General features: G+C 38.0%; 1 protein-coding gene across 2 annotated transcripts in view; it reads left to right on the forward strand.

The window, feature by feature from the left end:
• The window catches only part of Cwc27 (CWC27 spliceosome associated cyclophilin), a 201,230-nt gene that overhangs the window by 75,190 nt on the left and 104,154 nt on the right, over nucleotides 1-21,886 (forward strand). For both annotated transcript variants that reach the window (XM_085830866.1, XM_029485019.2), the window contains exon 11: nucleotides 15,184-15,281. In XM_085830866.1, coding sequence (XP_085686992.1) covers nucleotides 15,184-15,281 — 98 coding nt within the window. The remainder of the gene's footprint in view (nucleotides 1-15,183; nucleotides 15,282-21,886) is intronic.

Raw genomic sequence — 21,886 nt, forward strand, 5'->3', positions numbered from 1 at the left:
TCCTTTGTCAAAACTTCTTTCCCAACTAGACACTGTTACATGCTTTTTTATTCTCACAGGACCTTCCTTAAGCCAGAGTTCAAGGTGCAGTAACTATAGAGCCACCTCTCAAATAAGACAGAGAAATCATAGAGGGAGAATTCACTATTCAAAAATTAAAACTGAGCACTTTCTTGGTTGTTAAATCTTAGCATTCTTTAGTAAGTATTTGAGAAGTGGGTAAAAGTCTTTCATCTAACTGTTATCTAATGGTAAACATTATTCCATTTTAGATCTGACAGTTTGGGGGATGACAGGGAATAGTGGGATGTCTGGTGTTAAAAATGTAGTCAAGTCAAAAATTTGTCTCAAAGTTTACCTGACTGTAGGCCGACACTCTAAGCCTTTCATTATAAAACCAGCTGTTCATGCTTCCTGCTTGTGCCTATGCTAGTTGAATAAGTCAGATTCCCTCAAGGACTTGCCAGCCCCTATCACTCTCTATACACACCAGTCTTATTCCAAACACTGATTAAAATGGGTTGTTTTGTTTCCTTGGGAATGTGTGTGTGTGTGTGTGTATACATATTAATGTGTGCATACAAGTGAAAACACAATGAGGCTTGTGTGTGGAAGCTAGAAGTCTTGCATCTGATGTCTTTGTCAAGCACTCTGCACCTTGTTTTTTTGGTCTCTTGCTGAACTTGGGGCTAAAGGATTTGAGGAGACTGGCTGGCCAGCGAGCCCCAGGAATCCTCCTGTCTCTGAATGCCTAATGCTGAGGTTTCAGATGGACACTAATACTCTTGCCTTTTACTTGAGTTCTTCTTCACCAGCTTCTCATGTTTATGCCACAAGCATTGTGCCAGCTGAGCTATTCCCCCATCTCTGAAGACAGTATTTTTAAATGCCTTAAGAGAGAAATCTCTTATTCTTGGAATGCAAAGGTCATCCGGAAGACCAGGGTTCTCCTACAGTCTAGATTTGTAATTATATATCATAAATAGAACAGGATGTATTTTAATCTTTTAAGTGTAAAAATTAAGTAATAGTATGATATTTCTTCAATTAAAAATATTAAAACTAAATCAATCTTTCCTTCAATAAATCAGCTTCTTTCTTAAGTTCACATTTAAATTGTAATGACCAATAGAGCATAAGCTAAGAGAAAACAGAAAGGATCACAGAGGAAAGTTTCCCAGTATAAAATGTAATTCCTATATTTTATATTATAAAGTTTCAGTAAGGATGTCAGATAGAAACTGTATATTTTTTTAACAGAAAAGATGAAAAAGCTTGCATTGATATGTTAAGTGATCCAATAGTAATATGAATATTTAATTATATGAAAAAAGAATATGAAGTATTTGAATAAAATTTCATCAGGGAAATGCAAATCAAAACAACCCTGAGATTCTACCTCACACCAGTCAGAATGGCTAAGATCAAAAATTCAGGTGACAGCAGATGCTGGCGAGGATGTGGAGAAAGAGGAACACTCCTTCATTGTTGGTGGGATTGCAAGCTTGTACAACCACTCTGGAAATCAGTTTGGCGGTTCCTCAGAAAATTGGACATAATACTACCAGAGGATCCAGCAATACCTCTCCTGGGCATATATCCAGAAGATGTTCCAACCGGTAAGAAGGACACATGCTCCACTATGTTCATAGCGGCCTTATTTATAATAGCCAGAAGCTGGAAAGAACCCAGATGCCCCTCAACAGAGGAATGGATACAGAAAATGTGGTACATTTACACAATGGAGTACTACTCAGCTATTAAAAATAATGAATTTATGAAATTCCTAGGCAAATGAATTGACCTGGAGGGCATCATCCTGTGTGAGGTAACCCAATCACAAAGGAACTCACACAATATGTACTCACTGATAAGTGGATATTAGTCCAGAAACTTAGGATACACATGATATAAGATACAATTTGCTAAACGCATGAAACTCAAGAAGAATGAAGACCACAGTGTAGATACTTCATTCCTTCTTAGAATAGGGAACAAAATACCCATGGAAGGAGTTACAGAGACAAAGTTCGGAGCTAAGATGGAAGGATCATCCAGAGACTGCCCCACCTGGGGATCCATCCCATATACAACCACCAAACCCAGGCACTATTGCATATGCCAGAAAGATTTTGTTGACAGGACCCTGAAATAGCTCTCTCTCTTTCTCTCTTGTGAGTCTATGCCAATGCCTGGCAAATACAGAAGTGGATGCTCACAGTCAGCTATTGGATGGATCACAGGGCCCCCAATGATGGAGCTAGAGAAAATACCCAAGGAGCTAAAGGGGTCTGCAACCCTATAGGAGGAACAACGATATGAACTAACCATTACCTCCCCAGAACTGTGTCTCTAGCTGCATATGTATCAGAGGATGGCCTAGTTGGCCATCAATGGGAGGAGAGTCCCTTAGTATTGCAAAGATCATATGCCCCAGTACAGGGAAATGCCAGGGCCAGGAAGCAGGAGTGGGTGGGTTGGGGAGCAGGGCGGGTGGAAGGTATTGGGGGCTGTGGGGATAGCAATTGAAATGTAAATGAAGAAAATATCTAATAAAAAATAAATTAAAAAAAAGTTTATTGAAGAAGAAAAGATGATAAGAAAGAAAGGAAGAAGGGACCTGATCTCACACACACACACACACACACACACACACACACACACATTTAATCCCAGTATTTGGGAAGCAGAGGCAGGCAGATTTCTGACTTGGAGGCCATGCTGGTATATAGAGCAAGTTCCAGGATAGCCAGGGCTACACAGAGAAACCCTATCTTGGGGAAAAAAAGAAGGAAGGAAGAAAGAGAGGGAGGAGAAAGAAGGAAAGAGATAAAAATGAGAGTACAAGGAATGTGGGTCAACAATAACTAAGTAAAAAAATTCTCTGAACAACAAGGAAGGAAAGAGAGGGGACTTTAGTCACTGCTAAGAATGATCACAAGATTTCAGATTTCAGATTAATACATTGTCTTACTGGAAATCTTATTTGTGTTCTAGATTGTGTTAGTGTTTATAAAGTTGGGTCCTGGAAGATACATATTTCTAAAGATAATTTTTAGCCATAAAGAATTTACTTCTGGAAAGTCAAATAACATATTTTTTTTCTTAAAATACTGTTCAAAACTACAAGGCACTACTTAACGCACTATTTGGACAGAATAGCCATGTCTACTGTTATTTGAGGCATTTTACATTTCTGTTGCAGCATTTACCCTTGTTCAGTTTGGTATTTTTGTTTTTTAAAGTAAGATTTGAAAACAATCTTTCAAAGACTGGTAGCATTTTATATCAAATGTCCAGTTTCTGTTTAAAAATCCATGTGATCTTTCATATGGATTCGTATAAAGACTACAACTGCATTTAAATCCCTTCTTTCTGAATTGTTGTATGCTTAAGAAAGGAGGAGCCTTCTATTTCTGTGTACATGTATAGCAGATCGTAGAGAACACATGGAACACTGTCTCTCAGACTGAATTTATGTTCCGATAGAGTGCTTCAGAATGCCTTTGCCTATGTTTTCTATTAGATGGTCTCACAAGATGTATAAATGTATATACAATTCTTCTTTGCCTTGTATATTCCTATTTTAATAGGATTATAGTGAAAGAAAAGCAGTTTGGTTCCAAGTGCTTAATGATGAGTGTTAAAATATGGGAGTCTTCTGATGTTTAGCTCTCTGAAATCGATATATTGTATTTTCATGACTAATGATATTTAATTCAAGTAGTGAATCAAACAAAAGAAACTTAACGTTAAGATTTTGAAATTTATATGCCCATTAAAAATATACAAAGATGTGAGGTTTTTTTTTTTGGTTGATTGGTTGCTTGGTTGGCTGGATAGACTCTCATTTTGTTAATAACTGGTTCTAGACACTGTGAACACTGACAGTAGTAGTGTCCTATAAGGGATGAAAGCCACCATCACCACAGGAACAGCTTTGTGTTTCTTCTAGGCCAAGTGTCATGTGGGGTCTGCTGATTTCCATTGAATCGCTGTCTTTTAGTTCTATTCTTCTTCTCAAGATTAGGAGCAGAGACCTAGCTTGGCTCCTTGGTTCTCTACTGTCTTACCACCAGCAACACATAGAACCAAGATTGGAATCACAGTGAGATGTCCCTGATTTTCTTTCCAAGTCTGTGCATAAGCAACAGTACATTATGGTATTTATGAGTTATAGCAAATCTATATCTCTGCTCCAGCTGATGCTACCATAAGTGTAAAAACTGTGCCATAGTCTTAATACCTATTAAAGGCTTGTATTGTAGTGATTCAATGATTTTTATCAACAGCCAAGTTATTGTCTCATTATGACCAAATTGATATGTTGTGGTTAAAGCAGCAAACTGAAAGTCATAAAATTGTACTGTTTGGCTGCTAGCTATTTCCATGTGTTAGGAATTCTTATGTTGAGGAATAGCAGGCGTTTCAAGTGTTAGCTCCATGACTTAAGAACAGCAGTCTATAGTGAACTCATCAACTTCTTTAATGAAGACTCTAAGCACATTTATTCATTATCTTATATAAGAAACTAATGTGTTTCTTTTTTTGACTACAGTTCTCTTAAAGGCAAATCAAAGAATCAGGGCTGGATAGTTTTTTGCCTTTAAAGGTAAATATTAGTGATGATCACTGTTTGAATTCAGCAACTTCCATTATAATACCTATCATTCCACAAGAATAAAAAAAGGAGCGGGTATAAATTCATCTACCCTCCAAGGAACATTCATGGTACCTGAAGAAAATGAGGGAAGTAGCAGGGGAAAATTAAAGCTAGGCAAATCTACAAGAATTTTTCCTAGTATGGGCAGCTCACAGTTGAGAAGGGAGTGCATTAAGAGCTGGGTGTCTGAGCCAGTGTGTAGTTCTGCCCTGACTCATATTGTTTCTAACTTGTGTCTGTGTCCAAGATGAATATTAAATTATTTGACATCTCACTATATTTTAGATGTGAGAACTGAGATGAAATAATTTAATTCATAACGGGCTTTACTGTCCTAATGCCAAAAGATTTGAAATAAAATAACCTGAATACAATAATTATTTACACTTAAATTTTTGATAATATAGCTCAGAATTATTAATGTATATCTTATCCAGAGTTTTCTTGTGTTGATAAAACTAAATTGAAGGATTAATTGCTTTCTAGTGTCCAGACAATAATGTTAAGCCTAGATCGCTGATAAATAACCCTGCCTAAATACGTTCAAATGTTTTGTCTAAGATTTAGAATTCGAACATGGATATTGGGTTTCACGCCTTTCTGTTTGTGTCCCATGGAACCTAATTAAGGTTGCTTACATGAGCTGGAGTAGTGGGTTATTTGCTTGAGCTGGAGCAGTTTACCAGCTGCTAAATAAACCACTGAAGAATATGTCTCTCTCTACTCAGTAACCCCTTAGCTGACTCTCAACTTCTCAGATGGGCTGGGACCTGGTGGGTCCTTCCCCATTCATGATGAATGTTGATGGCCCATCTTTGTGCAGTTAACTACCACAAATGTCAATATCATGGTTGCAACAACTTTTTTATCTCGAAGACAGCATTTGAAAGCACTCTTAACCATCCTCATCTTCTGCAATGTTCCCTGAACCTTTGAGGTATATTAGAGATGTCTCAACACCTTGGCCAGTTCTGAATCTCAACTTAATTGCTGCCTGCTACAACCAGAAGTTTCTCTGATCAATTTAAGAGTAATGCTCACCTATGAGTATAAATGTAAATATTTCAAGGAGAACTGGACAGAGTGACAATTTAGCAAATGAACAGTAGTAGGTTTCTCCTGAAGCAGTAGGTTCCCAGCCTTCCCAATGCTGTGACCCTTTAATACAGTTCTTCATGATGTGGGGACTCCCAACCAGAAAATTATTTTTGTTGCTACCTCATAACTGTAATTTTGCTACTATTATGAGTTATAATGTAAATATCCATCCAGTTGTAATGAAAATTCCCATGGACTTAGGGCCTGAGGCTTTCTAGCTATTATACTTTTTCTTTTCTTCTTTTCTTTGTTTTAGTTGATACTAGATTCTTCTCTCATACACTATATCTGAACCAGTTTCCCCTCATCCACTTCTCCTCAATCTACCCCAACCTTGACTCTCCCCCAGATCCACTCACCCTCTGTTTCCTCCTCAGAAAAGAGCAGGCCTCCAAGGGATGACAACCAAATAGAATGAAGAGTGAAAGCACTAATAAGGGGAGTGGACAAGGCAACTCAACAGGAGGAAGAGAGTCTCAAGAGCAGGGGAAAGAGTCAGATACACGCACTTCCACTGTTAGGGTCTCACCAAAACAGCAAGCTAACAGCTATAAGTGCAGAGGACCTGGAGCAGGTCCATGCAGTCCCTATGTCGCTATGAGTCCATATGAGTCCTGCTTGGTTGATTGGGGAGCATGTTCATATGGTCTCCTTCATCCTCTATGACTCCTACAGGTTTTCCTCACACTCTTCCACAGGGTTACCCATCTCAGAGGAGAGAAACCCAATGGAGACCTCCAGTTAGCCATGAGTTTATTACCAGGTCTACTATTCCACGAATGAATTCCCTCCTGTGAACAGGCCCCAGATTCAGCCAAAGAGCAGTTAATTACCCTCACAAGGGTCACACCACTAAGTCAGTGGGCACAACTTGCCTGGAAGGTTTATATTCATAGCTGGGAAAAACCATGACTTACTTTTCTCCTAGCAGCCTATATAGCTTCCCATAGCACTGAGAGCCAGCTAGTAGGGAAGGAGCTTACACTTCTGTTCCAGCTTGATTTGTCTGTGCCTACAGCCAAAGTATGTGGTACCTTCAGCAGTGGACTATTGTCTAGTTATGGTGGATAACCAAGACAGATGCAGAAGTCTGCATTGTTTGGGGGCCTCTGGAATATCTCTAAGCAACAGCTCAAAGGAAGGTATCTCACACCTAGGACTGAGATTTCTATTTAATATCTTATAGCTTCTGGGAGGAATGTTATCTCCCCATTCAAGGTATTTCCTTCATATTTTAAAGTTAGTGTACAACACACTTGGTTTTTTCGTATATACCCTTAGCATTTTACTAACTGAACATAGTTGCTGTTTTATATATATCCTTAGCATTTTGCTAATTGAGGTACCTCTCCAGCCCTTACATTAACTTTAAAAGAAAAAGAAAAACCAGTGGCAGAGTAGATCTTGTTATGATATTCAGTTTCATTTTATAATTTCTTTTAAAACTCTTACTCCATTAAGTTGCTCCTATAATTTAACAGTCATGAATTGGTTGTGACATATTTTGATTACAGATGTAATTTCCTTCTGAGTACATGGTAGTGTAGTTTTTCATGTTAATCCTTATTTTTTTTTTGCACTGACCTTGTCATATAGTATGTTCTGAATAGAGCCACAGCTTGAGTGCCACTTTTTCCATGAAGTCTGAAAAGATGAAGATTTTAGTAAAGAGCAATAGTAAAATAGCAGTATTTTAAGTCCCAGAGATGGCATGAACAAAGGGCATGTGTGCCAAAGCTTAAATTTAGCCAAGGTAATGACGACTAGTATATTTTGACTGAAATTTAGAGTAATTGTATAGTCTACATGGAAGATAAAGTAGGAAAATGTGTTTTGAAGCTAGCTCATGAGAGTACTTGAACACTTGAGAAAGAAGTGTGCTTAATTTATGGAGATGAGTGCACAATTCAGTAGACTTTACATACAGCTCAGGTGAATTTGACATCTGTGTAGAGTTAAGCTCAAAGTAGACAGATAGACAGACACTGTGATGTGAAAGGAAAGGTGGAGTTAAGTCAGGAACTGATGCCAAGTGATCCTGACACCAGCATTCTAGTGGCTTTGTCAGAACTAGGAAAGAGAGGAATGGAATTGTATGTTTGTTTTGAGACAGGATCTCTTTGAATACCCCAGGCTAACCTAGAAACTCACTATGTAAAGCAGACGACCTGGAACTCAAGCTTACAAAGACGCACTTGCTGCTGCCTCCTGAATGCTAATATTAACAGTGTGCACCTCCTTACCTGGCTCACAGCCAGCTTTTTTAGATGTGTTCTAGGGGCAGAACTCAGTTGTCCAGCTGTACGTCTAGCACCCTTATCTACTGAATCAATTAACTGTTCTTGTTCATTCTTCTTACTCTCTACTTCCTGTCCAGATTTAAAGTTACCATTTGGATGCCTCTTCATACTGGCTCCACATGGCCCACTCCTAACTATTGTTTAGGGTCTAGTTCACATGGCTCTTCTGCAAAGTCATCTCTCACTTAGCCTGCGCAAATCTTTCTGTTGCTGAATTTCTAAGTGCTTCAGTCATTTCTTTGTTACTTTTTAATCATGCACTGCTTTCATTACTGGTAGACAAGGTTTATGCCCTTTGCAATGCAAGCTCCTTGAAGAGTTTGTGTTGGGGTTGGTATGCTGTGTTATAAAGAACAGAGACTAGAATTTATAGATTTTTGTTTTTACTTTCTAGTTCCCTCAGTGAATGGTGGTATCTACTTTCCATCAACCTCAGCCTCTACCTACACAGTGCCTGTGTTACATGTTATTAAGAAGATTGTCATCAGTGAAGTAACTGAATTGAAGAATTTATTGGCATTATGTTCCCATCTTTTCTTTCTTACCTTGATTTCTGTGCCTATATCCAGAATGCTACATGTAAATATTAGATATTGTTAAATAAATTAGTAATCTCTAGTAAGAAGGCAAGGTACTGTAGATTTATTAGATTAAAATATATACTAGGACAGTACAGAATTATTTATTGGTTAATAGTGTTGTATTCAAACTGTATTAAAATTCAGATGACTATATAATTAAAAACATACCCACTAGAAAAAAAAATTTACATTAGACTTAATAACAGCAGAAGCCATTTATAAAAACACTTTCTCTTATTATCTAAACAGAAACTAGGTAGGCCTTGAGGAGGCTGAGCAGTTGCTTTTTTGGACCCTAAAGTAGGCCCACGGTTTTGGCAGTAATCCTGATTTTTATTTCAAGATTATAATTTTCATTTTTGTTTTAACAGATTTAAACATATTTCTTGCCAGTGGATAGGGGTTATGTTCTAGAGAATGTAAGATTGGGATCCCTAAAATTAGACTGTGATCTAAATAGTAATTTTTAAAGTTATACTTTATTCCAAGAGTTATCGACTCCAAAAGCATTGACAAATGTGATATTTTACTACTCTGAAAGATTTTTACAACATTGAAAGTCCTCAATCACTTGAAAAATTCAACATAGTGAGAAATTTATAATATTTTGTGTAGATCTATGTTTTTCTGTCTCACTTTGTCTTTTAGTCATTTTTGTTCAGTTTATGCTACATTACTTCAACAGAGTATCCAAATCTATTAAATTTTTACTATTTTACACTTTCAAATTATGGATAAAATTATTCTCTATAGATACCAAGGGTGGCTTTCATTTAAATAATTATAAAATTTTCCTACATGATAAACAGTCCTAAGAAAAGGTGATATTTTACATATCTGACCAACATGATAAGTACTCTTGAACATTTATTGTGTACTCAGTATCTTACAACCATTCTTAACTATGTAGTAGGAGAACTGAGTCTCAGAGAAGTTAAGTAACTGATCTAAGTCACTCTTCAACTGATACGTGATGGAGTTGACTTTTGATCCAGACTGCTTAATCCAAGTTAATTTTCTTAATTAACTATGTTCTTTTCTGGTGCAATAGTATCTTATATGAGAAAAACTTCCTTAGCCTCATTCTTTATTTACTTCAAATTATCCTCATAGCTGATTTGACTGACCTATAGAAATGCAGCATTTGCTTTTCAACCTGCAGAATAATCTTAGTCTTCAAGAAACATTCTCGGGCTGGTGAGATGGCTCAGTGGGTAAGAGCACCCGACTGCTCTTCCAAAGGTCCAGAGTTCAAATCCCAGCAACCACATGGTGGCTAACAACCATCTGTAAGGAGATCTGGTGCCCTCTTCTGGTGTGTCTGAAGACAGCTACAGTGTACTTACATATAATAAATAAATAAATCTTAAAAAAAAAAAAAAAGAAAGAAACATTCTCTAAGTGACTGAATCATGTACCCAACTAAAAACCAGCAGAATAAAAGACAGGAATGTCTAGTGGGTAGAGGAGACTATACAGTTTAGTCACAGTGACTGAACTAGAGATTTCTAGGATTGTTTCCACAAACTTCAAGAAGAAGGAAGTAATTGTGTTATCATAGGTGTATATAAGAGCCTGAAGTTGGCATTGATAGTGAGTGCCAAGAGGAAGTATTGTATGTGTGAGATGTGTACTTTAACACTGATCCAATGAAAACAGAGCAGTCCTGAAGAAGTTTGAAGTCTTTTCCTGAGATAGATAATCTACCATTAGCTACATGAAAAATAGACTTGTTCACAAAACTGGGAAGATATCCTATTTGTATTCGAGAGTGTGTGGTTATATTGAGACATCTGATGGGCTGTCCGTCTAGGTCAGAGCCCTTGAAATGTGGTTAGGCAGAATTTCAGTACTCCTTAAGAGTAAAATAGATAACAGATTGAGAAGACTTAATACAACAGATGTAAAAATATCTTGTATATAAGGTAATATTTTCTTTTTATTTTTTGAAACAAAAATATCTTTAATTTAAATAATTAAATTATTTATAAATAAAGATTTTCTTTTTACTTTTTAGGGGGTTGGAGGAAGTTTCAAGACAGAGTGTGTGTGTATGTGTGTGTGTGTGTGTGTGTGTATAGCCTTAACAGTCCTGGAATTAGCTCTGTAGCTAGGCCAGCCCTGAACCAGTCACAGAGATACCCCTGTCTCTGCCTCCCAAGGGCTGGGATAAAAGGCACGCATCACCACGGCCCTGCTCATTTTCACAATTTTTTAACTGCTTATATGTTATATCTTATATTTATTTTGTGAGGCATTCTCCATACTCTACATGGAAATGTGTACGCGTTAGAGAGGTAGGACTAAACTCAAGGCAAAGCATTCAACCTAGATTTGCAAGTAACCTATCTAGGAATGGTGTTTGATATCAGGAGACTAAAGTGCCACTACATGCAGATAAGGAAACCCCAGCACATTTACGTTAAGAAGAGAAAGAATAACCAAGACAAGGACAATTGGGAAATCTTGACTCCAGAATGCTGACAAGTCTGGTTCAGGTAGAATTTCAGGAAGGAAGTAATTAACATCTTTGAATGACAGCGAGACCATCTGGAAAGAAGAGATCTCAACACAGGTCATTGAATTTGGTTGGTATAGAAACAGTTCGGGAGACGTAAGAGGGATAGATTGCCAGAGATTGCAAAGCAGACTGTATATATAAACTGCTCTTTCCAGGATGGAGTCCATTTGTAAAGATAATAATCACTTGATTCCATCAGACTATAGGGAAATTTGAGTTTGTTTGTTTGCTGAATGAACGGGTTAGTGAGTAAGAATGCCTAAAATTGTCAAAGAGGAAAGAGTTTCTACCGTAGAATGCTAAACATGGGCTCCAAAACCTCAGTGCACACTGACATCATAAGGACATTTGTTACAAGGGCAAAGCCCCAGGTGGCAGCTTACATCTAAGGTTACTCTTCAATGGAAGTGTGTCTTTTATCCCTGAAGGAATGCTGGACAACCTGAATTGTAGTCACAGTTACTTCAAGCAGCAATGTCATCTGCAATGGCCTTGCAGATGATTCAAGAAACTTAGGAGTTCTGATGATGATAGTAGTAAAGTGACTATCAGTATAGTATCCAGAAATAATACCATGCTAATGGGATTACAATCCATGGGTAGACCATGCAGTATAGCTAAGGAAGTGGTTTTGGTGATTTTAAGAGTACTGCAAGCTCTGTTAGAAACAAAGGACTGAAAATATTTAAGAGGTAGTGAACTTGGATTAGAGAGGATAGTTTAAGGGTCTTAAAAGCCAAGAAACACAAAATGGGGTTGTTTGTGTAGAAAATTAAAAGAACTGAAGCTTGCATATTTATAAGGCCTTTCACTTTGATAAATCTAGAACTTGTTAGTAAGGACTACAGTGAGAATCAGGACCAAGAGGAAGCTTTACACAAAGCAGTGTTCTGCTTTTTGACATGGTGACATAACATGATCATATACAAAGTTCATACTCAAGGACTGTGAAATTAAGTTACAAAAAGAAATTGCAAAAATACCCTAATGTTTTAAGGGGCTTTGAAACTTTGTGTTGGGCTACATTCACAGCTGTCCTTGTGGGACTGTGAGCTGATTAGATGTGCCTGTAAGGATGGATTAATGTAGAACTATCTAGGCTTAAGTTTGGCTTGAATAATAACATTGGAAATTAGGGTGTGGTGTCTGCTTGATCTTCCAGTCTTCTGTAAGCATACTTGATCCAGTTTGGCTTTCCTGTAAATAGAGTGAATACTTGTTTTTTAAGGATATAACATGTCTAGAATTTGTATTCGTTACCTAGATATATATTAAATTACTTTACTTCATATATTAAATAGATTAAATAAATAATAAATATATAAGCAGTATATATTTAGTAATAAAGGCAAACAGCCTAACAGCTTTAGCAAGACCCCACCATAGCTGTATTAACCTGATGGTAAACATCAGTGTTGAAAGCATGTTTAAAAGACAGATTAGGTCTTAAAACAGGAAGCTAAATTCCTTTTAACGCCAGCCTCCTCCAACTGTCCTAAGGACTCCCTTCCTTTTTTTTTTTTCTTTTTTTTTAATATTTTTATATTACGTTATTCCCTTTACTGGTTTACCCCCAACCCCAGAAATCTCCTATCTTATCCCCTTTCCCCCTGCTTCTATGAGGATGTTCCCCTACCTACCCACTTGCTACCTCTTAAAGGTTCTTTCCATCCCTATACTATGATTGAGGACAAAAATCCACCCCATGGACACTGAGGGAATAGTAAACCATAGCCAAACTAAGGTGCATGGTATAAACAGTTAAAAATTTTTGTCAGGAAGTAAGTTTGAATCTTCTGCCCTAAAATTGTGTTGCAGAAATAGGTCACTTCACACTCACTGTTACATACGACACCACATGTTAATTTTTAGAATACTTTAGCATGGAAGGTTTCATAAAGAGGAAATTACATACCAAATGTGGCATTTGATAAGTTTTTAAGAATTGGGTCTTCTTAGAATTGGGAACAAAACACCCATGGAAGGAGTTACAAAGTTTGGAGCTGAGACAAAAGGATGGACCATCTAGAGACTGCTGCACCCAGGGATCCATCCCATAATCAGGCTCCAAACGCTGACACCATTGCACACGCCAGTAAGATTTTGCTGAAAGGACCATGATTATAGCTGTCCCTTATGAGGCTATGCCGGTGCCTGGCAAACACAGAAGTGGATGCTCACAGTCAGCTATTGGATGGAACACAGGGTCCCCAATGGAGGAGCTAGAGAAAGTACCCAAGGAGCTAAAGGGGTCTGCAACCCGATAGGTGGAACAACAATATGAACTAACCAGTAACCCCAGAGCTCGTGTCTCTAGCTGCATATGTTGCAGAAGATGGCCTAGTCAGCCATCATTGGGAAGAGAGGCCCCTTGGTCTTGCAAACTTTATATGCCTCAGTACAGGGGAATGCCAGGGCCAAGAAGTGGGAGTGGGTGGGCAGGGGAGTGGGGGAAGGAGGGTATGGGGACTTTTGGGATAGCATTGGAAATGTAAATGAAGAAAATACATAATTAAAAAAAAAAGAATTGGGTCAGGGATTTGATACAACACGGTCTCACTTTGTCGCCCAGACTGACCTGGAACTCACCATATAGCCTAGACATGACTTAACTCACAGTAGTCCTTCTTCAGCCTCCCAAGGGCTGGGAAAACTTAAATAAGCCAGAAAACTAAAAATTTTGAATAATCAAATAAATTTTAAATAATTTAGCTATGCAACTATCATGTAATAATTGCTTAATAAATGATAATTACTGGTAAAACTTTGATAGATGATTAACAAGTTTGAAGTCGATCTATTTTATGTATATCCAGATTTGATGACCAGTACTTACTCAAAATCTTTTGTGTGTGCCAGGTATACTAGCACATGCCAGAGGAGGAAGTAGGGGCAAGGCCACTTCGAGTTATATAGCATTCCCCATGTCAACCTGGGATACCTACAAAGGCCCTATGTTCAAAAAAATGCATTTTTAAATTTTGATTTGACACAAGAGCCCTTGAGACTAGTGTTAACTTCACTAGTAAATTCAGAAAATGGGCCAGTTTTCACCAGCTGTATGTACTGGCTGGTCTTATGTCAATTTGACACACATAAATTAGTTATCCAAAGGAGGGAACCTTAATTGAGAAAATGCCTCTGTAAGATCTGACTGAAGGCATTTTATTAATTAAATATTGATAAGGGAGAACCCGGAGCATTGTGGGTAGTTCCATACCTGGGCCATAGGTTCTTTTAGAAAGTAGACTGAGCAAGCCATGAAACAAGCCAGTAAGCAGCACTATTCCGATAGCTCCTGCCCTACTTGAGCTCCTGTCCTGACTTCGTTTAATGAGGAGCAGCTATATGGAAGTGTAAATCAAATAAGCCTGTTCCTCCACAAGTTGCTCTTTGGTCATATCATTTCATCACAGCAATAGAAACCCTAACTAAGACACTGTGTTAGTTCCTTCTTTGTTGCTCTGAGAAAACACCATGACCAAGGCAGCATATAGAAGGGTTTGTTTTGGGCTTATCATTCCAGGGATGTAAGAGTCTAACATTGTCATGCTGCAGAAGTTCAGCAGGACAGCCTAGAGCTCACATCTCAAAGCAGCAAACAGGAAGCCAAGAGAGAAAACTCAACATGGCATAAGTCTTTGAACATATTGAAGAAAAATCTGTCCCCAATGACACTATTTCCTCCAGGAAGGCCACACTTCCTCAGCCAAACAGTAGCACCAACCTGAGACCCATTATTCAAATGCATGCATGCGACTATAGAGGATATCTCATTCAAACTGCCGCTTACTTTATTCTATTCCATAGAGTTGAGATCTATTTATAGATCTTTACACTGTTATTGTGGAAAATGACTACTTATGTAATACTATCTACAAATGCATGTATATAGCAGAAAGTTAATTTATTGACTATTTTTCTTTGACTTAGTTCATCTAAAAACAAACAGTTCTGATTTTGCTAAACCAGTTTTTCTGTCAGTATATTGTAAACTTACATATCTTCTTTTCTTTATAGTGAAGAGCTCAGGAAAGAAGCAAGGCAGTTAAAACGAGAACTCTTAGCAGCGAAACAGAAGAAAGAAACTGTCACAAAAGTGGAGAAAGGAAGTGAGGGTAAGGGCTTTGTGGGGCTCGCATTATCCTTTATTAATGTGTGGGAGAGGAGGGGGGAGAAGTCAGCTTCACATAGATGACTGTCATCAGCTGCCTACTTCCTGTTCTCACACAGTGCCCTTACGTGGACCTGCAACTAACTGGTTATCTAAACAAGCCAAAGAGGGCCTTGTGTGTCTTCCTCCCTTGCTTGGGCTACAGATCATTCCAGCATGCCCAGCTTTTCTGTGGGTACCTGGGATCCAAACTCAGCACTTCAGCAAATTAGCCATCACCTCAGCTCTTTCCACTCTCTGGACACCTCTGTTTTCTCCCTTGTTAATGCATCCTCCTGCTTTCCTCCTCTTCCTTGAGGATTGGCGGCTTTGTTTTTTGTTTTGTTTTGTTTTGATAAACTTGCTGTGGGCAGTTAACAAAAAAATAAGTTTTCATGTAAGGTGATAATTTTTCTAAAAAAAATAAGCTGGATGCCAACAGGACCACAATTGTTGCTTTTCAGTAAGCTTAATGAGTGAGTACTTAGTGCTGCTTTAATGCACAACTGAATTAAAGTGCACAGGAACTTTTCATTCTTTTTATATTGCACAGTCTAACACATTTAAGGATGTTAACCTATGCTAGGACTCATACAAATGTTTGTGTGTTGGTTTGAATTTTATTAAATCTCTATTGGATTTCGTTGTTGTTGCTTTGATGTTATGTGTGTATTTGTGCATATCTGCATGTGCACTGAGGTGCACACAAGAGGGAGCTTTTGTAGAGGACAGAGGACAAGTTCACATATTAGTTTCAGCTTTCCAGTTTCTTTGAGATGCATTATCTCAATGCTCACCACGCTGCACTCCACTGCTAGCAGGCCTTGAAGCTTCCAGGGATTCTCCTATCTCTGTATCTCACCTCACCATAGGAAGACTGAAAGCACCGCTATAACTGGCTTTACGTGGATTCTGGGAATGCTAACTGGGTTCCTTATACTTATGTAACAAGCTCTTTACAATCTCACCCCTTGCATTTTTATTTGGTTTTATTCTACAGTAAGGCATAGAAAGTCTAATATATTTATAAAGCTCATCAAAACACTACTGAACTGGTTTTTTTATTAGATATTTTCTTCATTTACATTTCAAAGGCTATCTTGAAAGTCCCCTATACCCTCCCCTCTCACCCCCCCCAACCCACCCACTCCTGCTTCCTGGCCCTGACATTCACCTGTACTGGGGCATATAATCTTCACAAGACCAAGGGCCTCTCCTCCCATTGATGGCCAACTAGGCCATCCTCTGATACATATGAAACTAGAGACACAAGCTCTGGGGAGTAGTGGTTAGTTCATATTGTTGTTAGTCCTATAGGGTTGCAGTCCCCTTTAGCTCCTTGGGTACTTTCTCTAGCTCCTTCATTGGGGGCCCTGTGTTTCATCCAATAGATGACTGTGAGCATCCACTTCTGTATTTGCCAGTGAGTGCATATCATGTGTGTTCTTTTGTTACCTCACTTAGGATGATATCCTCGAGATCCATCCATTTGCCTAAGAATTTCATAAAATCATTGTTTTTAATAGCTGAGTGGTACTCCATTGTGTAAATGTACCACATTTTCTGTACACATTCCTCTGTTGAGGGACATCTGGGTTCTTTCCAGCTTCTGGCTATTATAAATAAGGCTGCTATGAACATAGTAGAGCATGTGTCCTTATTACTAGTTGGAACATCTTCTGGGTATATGCTCAGGATAAGAATTGCTGGATCTTCTGGTAGTACTATGTCCAGTTTTCTGAGTAACTGCCAGGCTTGCAATTCCACTAGCAATGGAGTGGAATTCCTCTTTCTCCACATCCTCACCAGCATCTTCTGTCACCTGAATTTTTGATCTTAGCCATACTGACTGGTGTGAGGTGGAATCTCAGGGTTGTTTTGATTTGCATTTCCCTGATGAGAAAGGATGTTGAACATTTTTTCAGGTGCTTCTCAGCCGTTCGGTATTCCTCAGTTGAGAATTCTTTGTTTAGCTCTGTACCCCATTTTTAATGGGGTTATTTGATTTTCTGGAGTCCAGCCTCTTGAGTTCTTTGTATATATTGGATATTAGTCCCCTATCTAATTCAGGATTGGTAAAGATCCTTTCCCAATCTGTTGGTGGCCTTTTTGTCTTATTGACAGTGTATTTTGCCTTACAGAAGCTTTACAATTTTATGAGGTCCCATTTGTCGGTTCTTGATCTTACAGCACCAGCCATTGGTGTTCTGTTCAGGAATTTTTCCCCTATGCCCATATCTTCGAGGCTTTTCCCCACTTTCTCCTCTATACATTTTAGTGTCTCTTGTTTTATGTGGAGTTCCTTGATCCACTTAAACTTGAGCTTTGTACAAGGAGATAAGAATGGATCAATTCACATTCTTCTACATGCTAACCACCAGTTGAGCCAGCACCATTTGTTGAAAATGCTGTCTTTTTTTCACTGGATGGTTTTAGCTCCTTTGTCAAAGATCAAGTGACCATAGGTGTGTGGGTTCATATCTGGGCCTTTAATTCTATTCCATTGATCTACCTGTCTGTCGCTATACCAGTACCAAGCAGTTTTTATCACAATTGCTCTGTAGGTCAGTTTGCTTTAGGTCAGGCATGGTGATTCTCCCCAAGAGGTTCTTTTATTGTTGAGAATAGTTTTTGGGTTTTTGGTTATTCCAAATGAATTTGAGAATTGCTCTTTCTAACTTCATGAAGAATTGAGTTGGAAGTTTGATGAGGATTGCATTGAATTGGTAGATTGTTTAAGCAAGATGGACATTTTTACTATATTAATCCTGCCAATCCATGAGCATGAGAAATCTTTCAGTCTATATGTAAATGAGAACAAACCATGTTGGAGTCTTTTGTGTCATTATTAGAGATTTGTTTTAGCAATTATTTTCTTCTTTTTAATTTTCTGTATACCATATACAAATAATTGGATTTGTCCTAAATCTGAATGGTAAAACTAGCTTCAATAATGTGAGGGTGGTTGTCATTGTAATTTCTAGGCTTTCAGGATGATCTGCTTTTTAAAATTGTTTTATTTTGAAGTAATTTTAAAGCATATTTACTTTATTTCTAATGACCTTGAACCTTTTTTTTCCCAGTTTGTTTGTTTATATTGGGGGAGGGGGCCCAAGGGCATGTTTGTGAGAGTCAGATGTCACCTTTTGTTTGAGGCTAGCTAGGTCTGTCTTCCTGCTTCCTAATGATATGTGCTTTAGGCTGACTGGCCCACAGGCTTCCCAGCTGATTGTCCAGGCATTGTCTCCCTTTGCTGGAGGAGTGCTAGGGCTATAAATGCAGCAGCTGGCGCTTTCCATGGATTTCAGGGTGGAACTTAGACAATCAGGGTGCACAATAAGCACCTTGACCTGCTGAGGCATCTCGAAGCCCAATTTTGAAAAAAAAAAGTTATACATGCCGCATGTCATAATTCTGAGTTTCCATGTAGTTATAACATTAAGATCAAGCAGAGTACAGTGGTGTTAGCCAATTAGTGCTTGACCACGCTGATTCTTACCTAACTGTAGCCCTTGATGGAATTTGACTTTCTGTTCTTCTAGGATCCTTTTTCTGTCTAAGGTACCACATTGCCTTTAGGTTTCTGCTGTCCTCAACTCTGACTGTTGCCTAGTCTTCCATATCTTCCTTCACCTTTAACGCAGTGCTTCTCAACCTGTAGGCCTCAACTCCTCTCACAGTCACATATCAGATGTCCTGCATATCAGGTGTTGTGGTAAACCACAACAGGAACTGTATTAAAGGGTTGCAGCATCAGGAAAGTTGAGAACATTGCTTTAAAGAGTCTTGGTTAAATGTTTTATAAAAATATTTGTCAACTTGAGTTTGGTTTCTCATAACATGATTTGGAAACCTCAACACAGAAATTGCATTGTTCACACATTGTTAGCAATACAAAGCTGTCTGCTGACTCGCCTGGTGTCACCATGGTTGGGTGTTACTGTGCTGCACTATGCAGTCATTCTTTATTTCTTACAATTTACAAATACTTGCAGACAGACACTATTAGACTATTAAAATATCCAACTTTTCATCAGCATTACTTTTAGCATCTATTGGTAGGTGGTAGATCTTTTCTCTGGTTATTTACTATGGTATTGTAATAGAGGCATTCTGTTTTCATTGATTTCTGCTACTTTTATTACTTGGAATAAAAATAATCTCCTTAGAAGTACAGAGGAAGAAAAAGAAAGAGATCTAAATCTCTACTCTTTATTTCATTCAGTATGGGCTTATGAAGATCCATATTATTATTCATTTCAGAATCACAAATTTATCATTTAATTTTATTTTTTTCCACATATGCATGTGCGTGTATGTGCACACTCCATGTGTACAGGGCTGCACAGAGGCCTAAGGGGTAATAGAATGCCCTGAAGTTGGAGTTACAGGTAGTTGTATGCTGTGTGGGCTCTCAGGCCTGAACACTGAGAAGGGGTTCTCAGGAAGGGCAGAAAGCACTGCTGAGACATCTCTTCAGCTCCAGGAATCACAGCCTTGCAATATCTTTCCTAGTAGTGTTTAAATAGCTTCATGGGCTATTTTATTTTTCCCTTTTTAAAAGAGTTATTTATGTATTTCCTGTTTATGGGTGTTTTGTCTATATGTACGTCTGTGCAGCAGACAGAAGAGGCCATTTGATCCCATGGGACTGTAGTGTAGTACGAACAGTTCAAGCTTATCCTCAACTAGTTTACAATAAGTGACACTCAGACTGTCCTTATTTCATTCGGCTTTGACAGTTACCTGGGGGTAAACTCCTAATCTACTTTTCTGGCCTGGCTCTCTCCCCAGTGATGTCCCCCAATACTTGCTGCTTCTCCTGGCACCTTCTCTCTCCTCCTCCTCATTTTCCCCTTCTCCTTCTCCTGTCGAGCTCAACCCAGTAACTCAAAAAAAAAAAAAAAAACAAAAACAAAAACAAAAAAAACAAAAACAAAACAAAACAAAACAAAACAAACAAAAAAACCCCACCTATCTCTAACCCTTCCAGTAATTGGCTGTAGCCATTTTTATTTAACCAATAGTTTTAAATTAAAGAACAAGGTTTGCACAACAAAAGCTGTAAACTCGAGAATTCATTCTTAGGCCTGAGGATACAGAATTTAGCATTACAATACGTAGCAACAAACCAAACCTCAGCATTTTAGTTCTGTGGACTCTGGTGATGCAAGAGCATCAAGCCACAAACCCTATTTTATTACAATTATGTGTGTTGTGTGTCTGGTTTGATGCAGCCTTTTCTAGATCCTATTTATTGTATAAATTATGGATTACCTTTTCCTAGAATTGTATTTCCTCTAAATCTATTTTGAACTTTTAGAATTGGCAAGTATTGGTGACATGGTGATAAAAATGGATTATTATAAAAATATAAATTTCACAACATACCACTTTATATTTGAAAAAAAACTGTTGCTTTGACATTTTTAAGCAATAGAACTTCTTCTTGGGATTATAAATGATACCAGAAGCTATCTTACAACACAAAGTTATAGAAACAGAGTAACCTTTGAGTATGTTTTAGTGCATGTCAGAACTCAGCCTGTCTTCCCAGTCAACAGATATTCCAAGGTTAATTCTGGGAACAAAGCCAGAGGTTCCTGTGTGTGTTTCTGTATAGTAAGGTCTGCACATGAAAAGAAGTTGGAAAGTGTTATTTGACCTTGACTTTGCAGTGTTATACATCAGTTGAGCTGAATATTCCTGTGAACCTATTCAGGAAAGATTGGGCTGTGTAGCTGTATATCTGGCTTTTGTAAAGCATTTTATTTCAGTCCAATACTATGTTATTTGAGCATTCTGGAAACTAGATGATTTCTTCTTTTGAATGTGTTAGCAATATATAACTTTAATTAAGTAATAAACTAACTTAGAGGCAGGTAAACAATATTCTAAAGCCTTCAGATAATTTTGAATGGCAAATTTTTATCTAATATAGATCTGTCTTCCCTATGAATTTTTATGTACTATACCTGCTGATCTGAAGAGACCAAAATGCGTAACTTTGATAATTCTAATTTAATAGTAATTCTGGTTGTAATAGTACATTCCTTATATACTAGCACTATAAGACGATTTGGGGACTAGTGAGGTAGCTCAGCAGGTAATGGTACTTACTGTGCAAGCCTGGGGATGGTTTTGTTTTTGTTTTTGTTTTTGTTTTTTTTAGTTTTTCGAGACAGGGTTTCTCTGTATAGCCCTGGCTGTCCTGGAACTCACTTTGGAGACCAGGCTGGCCTCGAACTCAGAAATCCTTCTGCCTCTGCCTCCCGAGTGCTGTTATTAAAGGCGTGCTCCACCACACCCACCTTGGGTTTATAATTTTTATCCAGTTTCCTGGGCCAGATTCATATTCAAAACTTAAAATGACTTACCCTTAGTCATTTTAAACCTGTTCTATCAAGCTACACAAATTACTTTGAAATATGGCCTCATTGTATCTTCTTTGTTTATAGAGATAAATTTTGCCATACCTTGAGTCATATAGTATTATCAGTTAAGAGACAGAAGTACACTTAAGAGGAAACACATAATTTTGCCACTTGTCTTCTACTTACTTTTAATTTT

This window comes from Mus caroli, unplaced genomic scaffold (genome assembly GCF_978045245.1).
Source record: "Mus caroli unplaced genomic scaffold, Mus_caroli_1 scaffold_15, whole genome shotgun sequence".
NCBI classification, from domain to species: Eukaryota; Metazoa; Chordata; class Mammalia; order Rodentia; family Muridae; genus Mus; species Mus caroli.